Raw genomic sequence first — 15904 nt, forward strand, 5'->3', positions numbered from 1 at the left:
TTTTTAAATTCTTTTTTGGAAAGAATTTTAATTATAACCGAGTATGAAAAAAAATGGCGAATATTAGAGTTTTTTAGTGTAATTTTTTAAACTTCAACAGCGAATTAGAGCACTTTCTGTTAATTTTCAGACATATTTTTTTATACGATTCTTAATCAGCATAAAATTCTCTATCATAATCAGCAATAAAAAAAAAAGGAGGGCGGGAGGCATATTTTGAAACCCTATACAGATTCAGAATAGGCAGAGATATGCGCAATCTGATTCGCTGATTTTGAAAGAGAGGCATTTTGCGCGTATGTTTAAATCAAAAAAAATGTCAAAAAACATTATGAATAATAAAAGTAAATTTGAGTAATTTCATAAAAAACCAAATAATAATAGCAAAAAAAATTATGATTTTTCTATCCAATTTTGTGCAATATAGTACAAATACTTATACAAACCCTCACAACTCAAAACATCCGTAATTTTCAGAATTTTTTCTTAAAAACAAAGATTTCAAAAAATAAGTTTGTTTTTTTAATTGTTTTTATAATTCTAAGATATAAAAAAGACAACCATTGTAACAAACTATAAACCAGATGGTGAAACTTGACTATGCTGTGATTCTCATATAATAGATTTTTTAAAACAGTTTTAAAATTTATCTACTAATATCAATAGACTATAATTAACTTGGTATAATTTTTTTCAAATTAAGTTCCCATTTATCCAATCATTTAGCAAAAAAAGGTATTTTGAAACAATAGCCTAATTTCTTTTTAGAACTTTACACTTATTACTCCTATATATAAATTATATACAACACTAAATAAACTTGAGAATATTGCTTATTGTTTGTTATAGCTAGCCCAGATGATTTGCAACACTCTTAACTTAAAAGCAATTGTAAGCAAGAGCAAATTTAGATATCCTTTGGTAATGTATAGTAATAAAAGATCACAAAGCACTGTAAGCTATTAGAAAAAATCTATAACCTGATGTCCACAAGTGTGTTTTGATATAGGAAACTGATTACCGAAAAGCAATAACTCTCAACTTACCACACCTTTATGAAAAACTAAGTGTAAAAAGGTAGAAACAAGAAAGATTGCAAACATGCGAGTTCATGTTGTTGCTTATTTCAATTTCAAAACTCAATACATTTTTGTTGATATATAGCTTTTAACCTGAACAAAATACTCATTGTATTCTATAATTAATATAAAATGTGTATCCTTTAATAGCAACTGATGGTAAATAATATTAAATAAAGCAGCAAACTTTGATAAATTTTACATATTTATAATGCTAATAATTCATTTTACATTATATACTCTAGAAGAAAAAGAAAATATGTCTGCTCTAAAAAAATTAGAAAAAAAATCTTAAATAAAATGTACTCCATATTTACAAATTTTATTTATAGTTTTATTATATAATTTTTAAAATAACCAATAAAAACAAGTGTTCTTTTTCAAATTTCAGTGAATATCTCTTGTTTATTAATATAAAAACAGAGATGCGTTATGTTTTATTTTGATGTAATATTAACAATTTTTTTGAAAACTTGCTTCTTCATTGTCTTATCAGCCTTCATAAAATTTAGGTTGAATAGTAACTTCTTCAGGGTTCGTAGATTTATATGGAGCATGTAAGCTAGTTCGGCAAAACATCTGTAAAAATTTTCTTTTTCCAAAATTTTAAATGTTAAACTGTTTATAATTAACAAGTTGGTATAAAGATGCAGTAACGAGCTTAGAACAACCTCTACCTCAGCTTAAAATTTATACTTTGCATATTTTAAGTACTTTACCAGTAGTCTGGTGCAATTGCATATAAACTTTGTATTGAGCATGCTTTATAGAACACGGACATTATATTTGATAAGAAACACATTTAGAAATCTTGCAAAATTGCACACATGCAAATTCAAATAAAATATTTCAAGAGTTTATACATACAAAACACATTTTATAATAGCAAAAATATTCATAGCATGACAACTTATTTTGTTCTTTTTTTGATAATTTTCTTTTCTTTTTTTTATTACTCTTTTTTCATTAAAACGATTGATTTTAACCACTTAGTTTAGTTTTTTAAATCTTTTTTTTTTTTCAATTACTGCAATACAAAAAATGCCACAATCATTTGCCATAATCCACTTTTATTTATGCCATAATCCACTTTTATTTGGTTAACTTATTTGACTTCAATACTTTTTCTTGCTTTTAATGTCAGTGTTTATATGTAACTGTACAAAAATTACTGTTCTGTAGACAAACATAAATATCACTTCTTTTGTTAAATTTTCAAATATTTTATAACTTAAATGCAGCCTGCCAAAATTTTTATAAATTTTAAAAAAGTTTTTAATGGTTTAACACGATGTTTTATTAAAGTTACTTAATAAAAAAATATATCAGCCTCCTCCAAACTATGGTTGAAACAAAGCATGAAAACAAAATCTCCTCAGAGCTCATATATTGACATGGAATATGTAAACTAGTTTTGCAATTAGTACAAATTTTCTTTTTTAAAAAACTCTAATTTTCAACTCTTTATAATAAACATGTAAATCAGTTTATAAATAAAGTTCTTCACCAGTAGTCACATAAAACTGCATATAAACTTTGTATGCAAAAGTGCTTCACTATTAGTCTCGTACAACATACTTATATAAACTATGTATTTGAGAATGCTTTAAGGCCAAGAGCATATTTTATGAGAAACACATTTGTATATTTTTTCAAATTTACTTCAACACATTTTTTTTTTCGTTTCTTAAAATTAAAAAATAGATAAAATCTTCATCACCAAGATAAACTTTATTGAAATTTTTACGAGTGAAAATTCTCTTGTACAAATAGATTTTGATACATTTTAAATACTCTGAAGAGTACTAAAATAAAATGAATTTCCTGTGTTGATAATAACACATGACTTGTATTGATAAACTTAGTATATCATTACTTTGAAATTCATTTAAAAAATCTGTTTGTTTTGATTTTCATTATATTTTTCAACAAAATCGCACTTGCCTTTCTTTCAAAATCAGCGAATCAGATTGCTCATTTTTCTGGCTATTCTGAGCCTGTATAGGGTTTCAAAATATGTGGGCGGGAGGGGAGGGCAGGTGGGGGGGGGGGGGCTGGGGCTAGAAACTGCAGTAGCGCCAATTTTTCATTAGTTTTTTTGTGTATAAAAATTACTTCTTACTTTTGTTAGTAATTTATTGTTTTATTTTTAGTCTAGTTTGGTTTTATCTTTTAGTAGATTAGTAGTTTATTTTAATTTTTTATCTTATTAATTATTTTTAAATAGTGTTATATAATTTTTTATACAGTTATATATTATTTGTTTTTATTTTCATTTTAGCCATTTATTATATATGTTTATTATTATTATTATTATTATTATTTCATTTTTCTGTATTTTTTATTGTTTTTTATTTATAATTTTTTTTTGTCGTATTTTTGTTGTTGTTTTTTTTTAATCTTTTTTTTTTTTGCCAAAAAGTATATAACATAATTTTTTGTTTTGTATGTAATGTTTGTTGTAAGTTTTGTTTTGATTTTCTCAGTGTTTTTCTGTTTATATTTTTTAAATTTATTTAAAAAGTCATATTATTTGCAATATATTTTGGTTATTACATTATAAGAACTATGATTAATACATTTACTAAATCTTTATAATTTTTTTTAGCAATAGTCGTTTTTATGCCATCGTTAGTTGTTACGTTTTGACAGTTTATTACTGTTTGTAACTGTAACTTTGTATGTATAAACGATTGTTGTACGAAACGTTATACCTATTTATTTAAATTATTATAATTACTATATTATTATTATTATTATTATTGTTGTTGTTATTATTATTATTATTTATTATTATTATAAATATTATTTTTATTATTATTACAATTACTATTTTAAGTCATTGTCATTAGGTGATTACTTTATATTAGTAGTTTATACTATTTGTAAACAAACTTGAAATGTAATACCAAATATTTCAGAAATATATTGATTGATTGATAGACTCGAGCTAGTCGTCTTGTTGTCTATCATATATTAGATCTAATATTAAATTAGGGTTATAAATACATTGTTTAAATATATTTCTTGAATCAAAAAACAAAGTTAAAACATTTTTCATTTGTTTTTAAATATAATTTGACATAATATTATTTTAATATAATTTGTTTTTTAATATAATATAAACTCGAGTTTATAATATTTGGCTATTTTTCGAAAAAAAGACTCTTTTGCGGACGTTTTGGATCAAGTTCTGATAAATATTCGCATTTCTTTAAAAAAGTGGGAGTTTTTAAAGGCAAAATGACCGCAGTGATTAGTTTGTATAAACTTTGGTTATTTGAAGTAATTTTTTTTACCTCATGGAGATTTAAATAGCTGGGAATCTACTGTGTCAGGCTGGTTAGTAACCAAACTTTTGTCATTCTTTCAATAACCGGGTACTTGAGTACAAATCAAATGCGGGCCACATGACTAAGCTGGAATATGAAACAGCAATACCCAACTCTAAGAGTCACCAGATACTCAGGTATCTGTTTACTGCACAGTCACATGAGTAATGGACATTCCTCATCCCCGAACAAAAAAAAAAGAAACAAAAGGATCGTTAGATTAGGTTGTGTTAGATTGTTTTTATGTTTTAATTCAATAAAAAAAATAATCTCATTCAAGTTACTCTGAGATTTTGCAATTATTACCGAATTTAACTAAAAGCCAAATTTCTATTTTAAATTCGGCACCGTAGTCGAAACCGAAGTCAAAATTGTCCCTTTCAGTAAACTTCATAATTCGAATTTTAACGGTCTTTAGTCAGACAGGTATATTAAAAATGTTTTTCGATCCATCAAAAAAAAATCTGCATATCTTCACGATAATTTCACAATCGCATTTTTTCATGTTTTGAGAAATTAAAAATGAAAAAAAAAAAAAAAACTATTTTCTGATTGCTTTACACATAGTCAAGTATTTAACTTAAATACTATGACTCTGGTTTAAGATTAAAGATGTACCGCAATTCCTGCCGGAATTTGTGACTTTTTGGTCATTCCGGTTTCGGCCGGAATTACAATATTTCAAGCCGGAATGCCGGAATTTATTTTTACTTTTTTTTTTAAAGACATGTGACACCGACTGTGTAAATTAAATCAAAACATTATTGTCCTACAATATAAAGGTAAACCTATGTAAAATAATACAAAATTCTTAACAAACACAATGTAATTTTAGGTAAAGCTACAGTTAAGCGGTCTAAAATAACTTTTTTTTTCGCTTGTTGCACTCTCGTCAGTGGAGGGTTTTTAAACATTAAAAATTTTAAATGAAATGATAAAAGAAAAAAGATTGCTGCCCTATGCCAAACCCTCAGTCGATGTAGCAGCACGTCGTTGTAGCAGCTGGCTATAAGATAGTCGATTTAGCAACACTTCCTAGTAGCAGCAGAATAAAAGAAAATAGATGTAGCAGTACTTCCGTGTAGCTGCAAGCTATAAGATAGTCAATGTATGTGCTGAAGCAAATAAATATTCTTTACGTTTATATTAAAAAGTCAACTACTTTGAGCAAGTCTCTACGCGAAAAGCACAACAAGCAAAAAAATAAAGTTATTTTAATCCGCTTACTTGTAACTTTGCCTGTTTTTAATTGCAGTAATCACTTATATAAGGATTTTTAAAAGTTTAGGAATATTGTGGTGCAAAAAGTTGCTATCTAGTATTGGGCGACAAACGAGCTCCTTTTTCATATATATATATATATATATATATATATATATATATATATATATATATATATATATATATATATATATATATATATATATATATAGCCACAATGCTGAAGTGAAGGTTTTCACTTTTAGTCTTCAAGGTAAAATATTACATAAATATAAATCTCGTTCCGGCCGGAATTTTTTAAAGATTCAGGCAAATCCTGATCCGGCCGGAATTCAAAATTTCCAATCCAGTACACCCCTACTTAAGATATAGGAAGTAAAGATAAAACCATCAAGCTACGGTTTTCAAAATTGTTTATTTTTTGTTCGACTATGAAAGCCGTCAGATAGGCGAAGTTTCTTAAATTCTTAAACGATGTTGAAATCCGTTAAACTTCGAAAAAAAGTTAATTAAACGGTTTTGAAAGATGTGAAATGTTGTAGCTTTAACTTTTAATCGACTTTGAAAACCTTTGAAAGTCGTTAAAACTTAATTAAAAGGAAGTTGAAAGCCGTAAAAAGTCGAAATGTTAGTTTTAATCGACTGTGAAAACCTTTAAAAGCTGTTAAAACTTAATTACAACGATGTTGAAAGCCGCAAAAAGTTGTAGTCAAAATTTTACGGTTATAAAAATCGTGTAAATTTGTTTGAATTATATTTAAAGAATTTGAAAACCTTATAACTTTGTGTATGTTATTTAACATGATTTAAACATTGTAAAACATCAAGCAAATATGCCAAAGACCCATCGCTCGCTGGTTTAGCAATACTTCCTGAAGGAATACAGAGGAGATAAGACCTATGGTGTGTGCAATATCTGCAAGAATCATCCCTGAAAAAACTGTATTTTGCCTTTATCCATAGTTATTTGTCTTATTGTAATATTGTGTGGGGTAGTACTAACCATACAAAGCTAAAGAAACTCTACAACAAACAAAAACATGCGTGCAGAATAGTATTTGGAGCCGACAGAAGTGTTCCGTGCAAACCACTTCTACGTGTGCTCGGTGTTTCAAATGTGTATAAACTTAATTTACATCAAGTTTTATTATTTATGTTTAAAACAAAAAATGGATTATCTCCAAAAATATTTCAGTCTTATTTTAATGAAATTAACCATAAATACTCAACAAAGATTTCAGATAACAATTTTATTGTTCCAAAATATAAATTAAAATTAACTTCCTATTCAATTAAATACCGCGGACCTAATCTGTGGAAAAAGTTTCCAGATATTGTTAACAATAAACAGACTACATTAGAGCAATTTGAGAACGAATCAAAACGATTATTATTATTTATGGATATATCCAACTTTAAATGTTTATTCTAAACTAAAAACAATCATATAAAAAATAGATTTAATTGTATCAGTGATTAATATAAATTAATACAAAATATTTAAAATAAAAAAAATATATTTATAAAATATCACTGATGATGTTAATAATTTATCTAGTGATTATATTAATTATGAAATTTCATTTCCTGTTGTCTTTTATCCTCAATAGATTTTATTTTTTTGACTTTTTTATTTTTTATTAATATATTTGTTAAACATTTTAGCAATTGTTTTCAACACTTCTTTAAAAAAAAAAAAAAAAAAATATTTCTAATTATATTAGTTATTTTCGGTTTTCATTTCTATTTGTTATTTTATATATATTTTTACGTTACGGTAATGTAGAATTTATTGCTATTATTTTTTTTTAAATGGGGCTCAGCGACAAGGCTGAATACGCCTTCTTCTTGCTCCAGCCAATAGTTTATATAAATGTATTTGCAATGTAAACATTTTTAATCGGCAAAATAAATAATCACACAAAAAAAAAAAAAAAAAAAAAATTCTGGGTCGACCCTGAGTGGTCACCTGCGATCTAACCAAAAGATTAAGTATGAGATGAGGCAGATGCTGCCAAGGAGGACAAAGTTGAAGAGGCAGAGGATGAATTGGAAACAGTTGGCACTGGTAACTTAGTTAAATAATGGGTTTAACGATGTGATGTGGCGAAGTTATACGACTTCATGTCAAATTTATATGATTTTTTATTGATGTAAACAAAGGTACCCGAAGTTAATTCAATGTTAACAAATGTATACGATTTTTTTTAGGTCACAGGAAAAGAAAAAGGGTTCTAAAAGCTAGAAAGAATCTGTGCTATCCAACACAGAGCACCACTCAACTTCGTGGTGACATGGAGCTCATGATTTATCTTGCAACTGACAATCAGCCTTTCTCCATCTCTATCCCGTTCCAAAGACTGCTTGCCCACCTTGACTCGAGGTTTAAGGTTTAAATAAAAAATAGTTTTTTTTTTTAAAGAAGTGTTGAAAACAATTGCTAAAATGTTTAATAAATATATTAATAAAAAATAAAGAAGTGGTGCCTGCATGGTTCGCTTCAAGTTACCTCTCCTCTGTAGAAACCTGCAGATGGCCATAAAGAGCATGTTTGACAAGGAGCTTCCTCATTGCAACCAAGTTGCAATCAGCACTGACGTTTGGACCTCACGCAACAACAATCCATTCATGGCGGTGACTCTTCATTACATCACCAAGAAGTTTGTTCTACGCAAGGTAACTGTTGGAGTTGTTCCATTCCCAGGAAAGCACACTGGTCAGAACATTGCTACTCAGTCGGACAACTTGGTCAAAAGTTTTGAATCACTCAAATTGATCAAAAAGCGGGTTGTTGTGTGTTATCAAGCTTCAAATATAAATGCTGTACTGAGGAAGTCAGAGACTATTGCTGATCTTGAAAGTGGTTGAACCACGTGGATTGACCACAAGCTTAACGTAGCCCTGGAAAGGACTGTCAACATACAGTCTGATATCAAGGCTGCTATCGATGCATGCAGGACAATCTCCAACCGAGTCCATCACTTTCCTTTTGTTGAAGGGGTGTTGAAAAAGAAGTGCCTCGAAATGAACGGAAATATTTTTAACTTTTTAAGTAGATACCAATACAAAGTTTTACAACTTAATGTCAAATTTTTACAAATATTTTGTAATTTTAACCAAAGTTTTCTAAGAGTTCACGATTCTATGCAAAGTTTTTTGCAAATTTTTATTTTAATTTTTGTTTCAGTACTGCTCCTTGTGCTACCAAATGAAACTCTGTCTAGGTGAAGCTCCTAGACATCGGCAAACTCCGAAGTGTGGTGTGTGCTCTCCGGGCTGACAAAAAGGAAAGGACCACACCCATTCCTACGGATGAATAATTTGAGCTGGTTGAAACCATTCTACCACTCCTGACCACATGCTGAATCATCTCTGAGTCAATGTCAAGTGATAAGAAAATTACAATATATGGAACACTGACAGCCATTGTTCATCTTATGGATAGGTGTGCTTCTCTGAGAGTCAAAGAAATTAGAAAGAACAGTGTCACTGGAGTAGGTCCTTTCCTGGTTGAGCTCATTGTAGAACTCGAGAAACGATTCCCGAGAGAATGATGTGTTATCATGCCTTATGTTGTAGGCTGCCTGCTACACCCCTTCTTGAAAGGCCAACAACTGCACGCTTATGGTGTAAGGGATGAAATTTTTGACAAGTTGAAAGCCAGTAATCCTACAACAGCAGACTGGATGCCAAACCAGCAAGGTACAATCAATATCTCAGATGAGATTACCCATGAGCTTCTTGAAGATGATGGTGAGACTGAATTCTGGAAGACAACAGCAAAGGGAATAGCTATTAAGTATAATATAAAATAAATTTCTTTAAATTAGTTAAATATACTTCTACTAATCTTAATGCAATCGAACAAACAAAGTCACACAAATTTTAATTTGAGGATACGATGTCATACGGGGAAGTAGGGGGGCGGTTCAAAGTTAAACGAACTTTTTAAAAATTATTTGAATTTAAACAATTTAGGAGTCAGGAGAATAGTAGGGAAGAGCATAATAGTTCTGGTACAGCCACATACAAGTTTGAAAACCTTTAGAAATTTTAAACAACTTTAAAACACGCCATTTTCGAATTTACACAACTTCTTACGATTTTGAAAACCGCAAAAATATACTTTATTTGAACTAAGACGATTTTGAAAACCGTCAAAATAAATTTTATACAACTTTTTACGATTTTGAAAACCACGAAAATATATTTTATTTGAAGTAATACGATTTTGAAAACCGTTTAATTAAATTTTATACAACTTATAACGGTTTCGAAACACGTTTACACACGACTTTTAGCGACGTCGAAGCTTCGACTTTGACTTCGAAACATCTTGACCTCGATTGTTTTATCTCTGATAGGAAGTGATGGATCCAGGGGGAGGATCGAGGTTAAGTATCTCCTCCACCCCCACCAGAATCTGAAAGTACTAAAATATCCTAGAAACTGAGGACCTATTTTATTTTTAAGAGACGCAAATCAACCATAAACTCAAAACCTCCCCCAAAAATGACTTAGGCGATTGTGAAATACTCGTGATGATATTGGTTAAAAATTAAAATTAAAATGTGTTTAACTTACGGCTATGACGTAATAAACTATACTACATCATACGACGTAAGTTAAACATGATATTTATATTATATCATAGTGATGTCATTATAATGATATCATTATGATATAATATAGATACATCATAATGATGTCATTATAATGCAATAAACTATTTATACTACATCATAATGACGTAATGTTATTGAATAAATGTTTTGTTATGATGCAATTTGCAAATATGAAAATAATTTCACATAATATAGCTTTTTCTTTGACATATATCTTAAATAAAGTCGTCGAACGGTTATTATTTAATCAACATTGTTGTTAGGTTATAATTTTTGCACTAACACTTAGCGTTAGTATTTCTTTCTTAACATAATTCCTAAATAAAGTCATTATCAACATTGTCGTTAAGTTATAACGTTTATTTTGAATAATCTGAATAAATTCTTCGTCTACGTTCATAGTCAGTAATAACAAATACCATTTAGAAAGCAACCAATTTAATTATTGGTTGTACAAATCTTGGATTTGCAGTTTTTCCACATCCATTTGGATCTGCTTTTGTGAAAAAGTAAATCTTTTTATTACGGATACCTGCTGTTTTTGTTTTCAAAAAATAAATTTAAAATGGAATCAAGTCGAAAATTTAGCAATCGATACTTCTCTATGCTGTCAGTTATTTCCTCAGACTTTAAAAACAAATCAAGAGTTTAACCAGAACAATTTATGTAGTCTTTTTGTTAATGTTGGTGTTTCAAAAGGGACAAAATGTTTTCCCCTGCAGATAAACTTAACAATAGACATAATGCCTTGGAGGAGCAATATAACCAAATTTGTGTCTATCACACTTTTGAAAATAATCAAAATTGGAAAGGAGACAGTATTGATCAATCTTTCAAGCAATTTAGGTAAAGAAGAATTAAAGAGTGCAAAGGGGATAGTTGTAGAGCTAAAAAATTTGGTACCTTTTTCTCTAGAAAAAAATTTCATATCAAACTTGTTGACAACCTTAATAGAAAAAAACTTACTTATTCAAAACAATATTAATCAAAGTGTTTCAGATTTAGAAGTCAATCTTTTGCAATCAAATGATTTAAAGGCAAAGGAATCAGGTAAATATAATTTTCAAAATAATACTGATTCTATAAATATTTTTTTTTAAATTGAAAGAAAAAAAGTGTGAGGTTTTCAATTAATATCGAAGCTGTAAATTTAATATTAAATTAATTTTTTTTTCTATCAATTATATTATTTTTTAACAACTGTTTAAATGTTATATATATATACATACATACATGCATACATACATACATACACACATACATACATTCATACATACATACATACATACATACATACATACATACATACATACATACATACATACATACATACATACATACATACATAAATATATATATATATATATGTGTGTGTGTGTGTGTGTGTGTGTGTGTGTGTGTGTGTGTGTGTGTGTGTGTGTGTGTGTGTGTGTGTGTGTGTGTGTGTGTGTGTGTGTGTGTGTGTGTGTGTGTGTGTGTGTGTGTGTGTGTGTGTGTGTGTTATATATATATATATATATATATATATATATATATATATATATATATATATACACACACATTTTTTTTGAAAGTTGTTTATAAGAAACTAGTACTAGAAGCCCCAAAACCTTAAGAAATTTTAAGCTTTTCAATAAAAAAATTATTTTATTAAGAGTTTGAGGAATATAACCTAATTATCCATTTGCATATTGCATCCACATAACACTGAGTTAAAGAGTGTTATCTACAATTTTAATGAGTTTTTATTTTGCAAGTGCAAATTTCTAGTTTTTTCTCTAATAATACTTTTTCTCTCTATTTGATAATCTAAATTTTTAATAATCTGAAACTCTTAAGAAACTTAGTATAGATTGGTAAATTTTAAAATTTAATTTTAAAAAAGAAACTTTGTAGTAATATTATTTTTTCAAAATTAACTATGTAGGTATTATTAAAATAAAAGAAGAAGGTATAAATGAAATAATTAGGTATAAAAGAAAATGAAAGAAATTAACTATGTAAATTATAAATGTAAAAAGTTAAATATTAACAACCTAAAGTTTTGAAAACATTTATTATTTTGGGGGTTGTATAAGTCTTTGTGTTTTTTTGTAAATCATGATCATTAATTATTGTCAACCATTTATCACCCATTATTTATTTAAGTTAAAAAATAATATTTTTTTAGGTGTCTCCTCAAATTTTATTTGTGCTGTTGACAAGGTAAATGACAAAGTTGAGAGTTTTGACTTAAATGTCTTATTGCATCAGGACAATTTAGATCCTGCAGTTCAAAACTTTGTCAATCAACCATACAGTGTTATGGACTATTATGAAGATGATAAAACAGTTTTAGATCCCGTTGAAAATGGTTTATATGAATTTTCACTATCTGATACAATATATAATCTTAAATCACAAGATCAGATTTTAAACGATGTATTCGATGATGAAGTCAATGGTTTTGCTCAAGATTCAATACTTAGAATTGATGAAAAAGAAGATATAAATAATGAAAATATTAGTTGTTATTCAAATGATGAATGTGAAGATTTTCTTAATCTGTTTGAAAACTATTTTTTTGAAAATTTGCAATCTTTAAATACTGCAAACAGCTTTAACAATCAAGTATATGCAGCGGGAACTACAAATGATTTAAATCATTTATATGCAGAAGATATTACAAATATTTTTAAACATAATGATAAGGAGGATTTTTTATTACCTCTTGAAAATGATTACAGACAATTTGACAGTGAAAAAACTGTGGAAAAATGCCAAAAAGACATAGAAAGTTATTCTGAATGCTGTTCTATTTCTTCATCTGCATCTTTTTCTGAAAAACCCAATTCCAAAAGTTTGTCTGATAAAATATATGAGAGACGTAGAAAAAACAATATTGCTTCAAAATTTACTAGAGCAAAAAGAAAAAAAAAACATCATGAGTTATATATACAAGCAACTGAACTTGAAAAAAGTAATGCTGAGCTTAAAATAAAAATTGATGTCATGCAGAAGCAAGTTAACCACCTTCGAGAAATTATTATTGACAAGTTAACTCATGTTAACATTTTTAGTTAGTTAATAGAATGCCTATTATGTTATGTAAAAAATTATGAAATAATTTAGTATGTTTCCTAGTTCAATTACACAATACACAAAATGACACATGTTTTAGTTTTGCATGTCAATTTACTAAAATTTTAACTAAATTTTAACTAAATATACTAAATTTTAACTAAATTTTAAAATTTAACAATTTACTAAATTTTAACTTTAAATTTAGTAAATTAGTTAAAATTTAGTATGTCATCAGGTGTCAAAAAGTATATATACTTATAGGAAAAACCTATTATGTTCTTCAAATTAAGTTTTTCAATTTTTGTTAATGATTTATTGAACTCATAATTTTTGATTTTTGCAGCATTGCAAAAATCAAAAATTATGAGTTCTTATAATAAAGAAGTAAAAAATCTTCGAATCATGCAAATTTGTAATTTAAAAAAACAATAAGTTTCAATATGAAAATTTGCTTCGAATCATGCAAATTTTTTCAAAATGTTATTATTTCAATTATTGTTGTTTAGTTAGAAGAAGAATTACAATAAGAAGACATCTTATTATGATATATGATTCAAAAGTTATATATTTAAATCAATAATTTGAATACTATCCATGCAATTGTATTACTTTTATCAAGTACTGTAATCACAAAAAAAAAGTTCCGTTGTGCAGTCAGAAATATTTTGCTTTGTTCATCAAAACAGATGAATGATTAAACAAGCTTTTTAGTTTGAAGACTTGTAAATGTCAACATTCTTGTTCAAGACTTATAAACGTCTTTATTTTTTCGTTTAATAAAGCCTTGAAAATGAAACATTTAAGGCAGCCTAACCCAAATTTGTTTAACTGCTGTACCCATTCATTAAAAACTAGTTTAGGACACTTTTCACTTTCAAAATTTGTCTTTAAATATGAAGATGGTGTCTTTTTAAGAAAATAGAATTAAAAATGTTTTTTTTAAAGAGAACCTTAAAACGTGTTGCATAGCTCAACCTACAAAAACTTGCACCTACAAACTTGATCTACAAATAAAACATCTACCAAAAAGTGGAAATAATTTTTAGATGTCCTACTGAGGCCTTAATTGTTGTCAACCTATAGTCTTTTTTTAATTCGACCGAATTATGAAGTTTTCATTTTCGACCGATTTTTTTCTCAAACGATTTTAGAGACTTTAATTTTCAACAGATTTGAGATAATTTGATTTTCAACCGATTATAGGCGATATTCATTTCAACCTACTAGTCTGTGTTTTTACCGTTTCCCACACCCGCCACTCCCACCTTGTATTAAGGACTCAAAAGTCCTTAATACAAGGTGGGGGTGGCGGGTGTGGGAGGGTATTCAAAAAAATGTAATACATTTTTTTGAATACTCTCCACCTCCCTAAACACCTACGCTTTTAACCTACCTACCCAATATTTTATGATTTTAGTGTCTTTTTTTATTTTAGTGTCTCCTTACTCTGATAATTGATCCTCTGCCATCCTATCTCATATACGCCATTTGCAGACAATTTTAGTCGAATAACTTATTACTCAAAGTAACAATTTTTTTTTTCAAATTAATTTTTTAGGTAAACCAAGAAGACCTAACAGTCTTGTCGCAAAGCACCGCGAAAAAGCATTTAATTAGGAAGTTCACGCGTCCTTCCTTACCAATGGCGCGAAATATGTCGCTTCGAACCCAATTACAATACCCCAATCTACAAATATTTGTTGTTGTGTCCACTACCTCAAACTATTTTAACTCCTACCCACTTCTATGAGAGTATTACTATAAACGCAGAATGTAATAGTTAATAGATTATTATGTGAACATATTTATTGCTTTCAGACAAGAGTGTTTGTCAATAACCGAAACTTGCAAAATTTACAAAGATGGCTTGATATCCGCATTTTTTAAATAATTTTACCAATACAAAATTTATTGAATAATACCTAACTGTTGGATAATAAAAAAACTTTCATATTTTTTTAGAATAATTAAATACTTAATAATTTATTTCAGAGTAGAAAAAACACAGTTGGTTACGCAATGGTATATATAATATATAAAAATGGTGACGCAATGTTTTCTATACAAATGAGTACAACTCGATGTAACATGTGTCAAGTCTCCATCTACGACTAAAATATGAGTGCCATTAATTGGACAATTAAAGTTCAATTAATTTATTTAATATTTATTTGATTAAATTAATTTTTAACAAATTGACTAAATTATTTATCAGGACTTTTTTAATGGCTGGAATGTACAGGCTGGTGAGCCACTGCACAAATTGCTTATCTTTCATCCATCTGGACGGAGATATTGCGTATTCGGCATCGTTTGGACCACTTAAGCGCTAATTTTTGCACAGACGTTTATTTTATATAAAAATAATGTATGGCGCAAGACAATCTTGTGTTTGAACCACTGCCAATTGTTTCACCTATGTTGTTGACACGTCTATAAAAAGCTACTGCTACTGTTAAATGTAATAATTGAGCAGCTTTGTTAAGTGAATGGTTCGCCACTTTTTATTTTTGCTAATGCAAGCGCGACTTGATCTTTGGTTAGGCACTTCACACGATTTTACTATTATAATTATCCCTGGCTA

The 15904-nt window shown here is 28.2% G+C and overlaps 1 protein-coding gene across 1 annotated transcript; it reads left to right on the forward strand.

The window, feature by feature from the left end:
* Window positions 1-10406: 10406 nt before the first annotated feature.
* On the forward strand, window positions 10407-13407 carry LOC100204325 (uncharacterized). The gene is made up of 2 exons (XM_065816827.1): window positions 10407-11307; window positions 12428-13407. The coding sequence occupies exons 1-2, from the start codon at window positions 11001-11003 to the stop codon at window positions 13318-13320; spliced, it is 1200 nt and encodes a 399-aa protein (XP_065672899.1). The 5' UTR covers window positions 10407-11000; the 3' UTR covers window positions 13321-13407.
* Window positions 13408-15904: the final 2497 nt, after the last annotated feature.

The sequence above is a fragment of the Hydra vulgaris genome, chromosome 13, assembly GCF_038396675.1.
Source record: "Hydra vulgaris chromosome 13, alternate assembly HydraT2T_AEP".
Lineage (NCBI taxonomy): Eukaryota > Metazoa > Cnidaria > Hydrozoa > Anthoathecata > Hydridae > Hydra > Hydra vulgaris.

Coding starts and splice junctions, on each gene's coding strand:
- LOC100204325 (XM_065816827.1), top strand. CDS start 11,001: ATGCCTTGGAGGAGCAATATAACCAAATTTGTGTCTATCACACTTTTG. Junction 11,308..12,427: donor TTTAAAGGCAAAGGAATCAG/GTAAATATAATT, acceptor ATATTTTTTTAG/GTGTCTCCTCAAATTTTATT.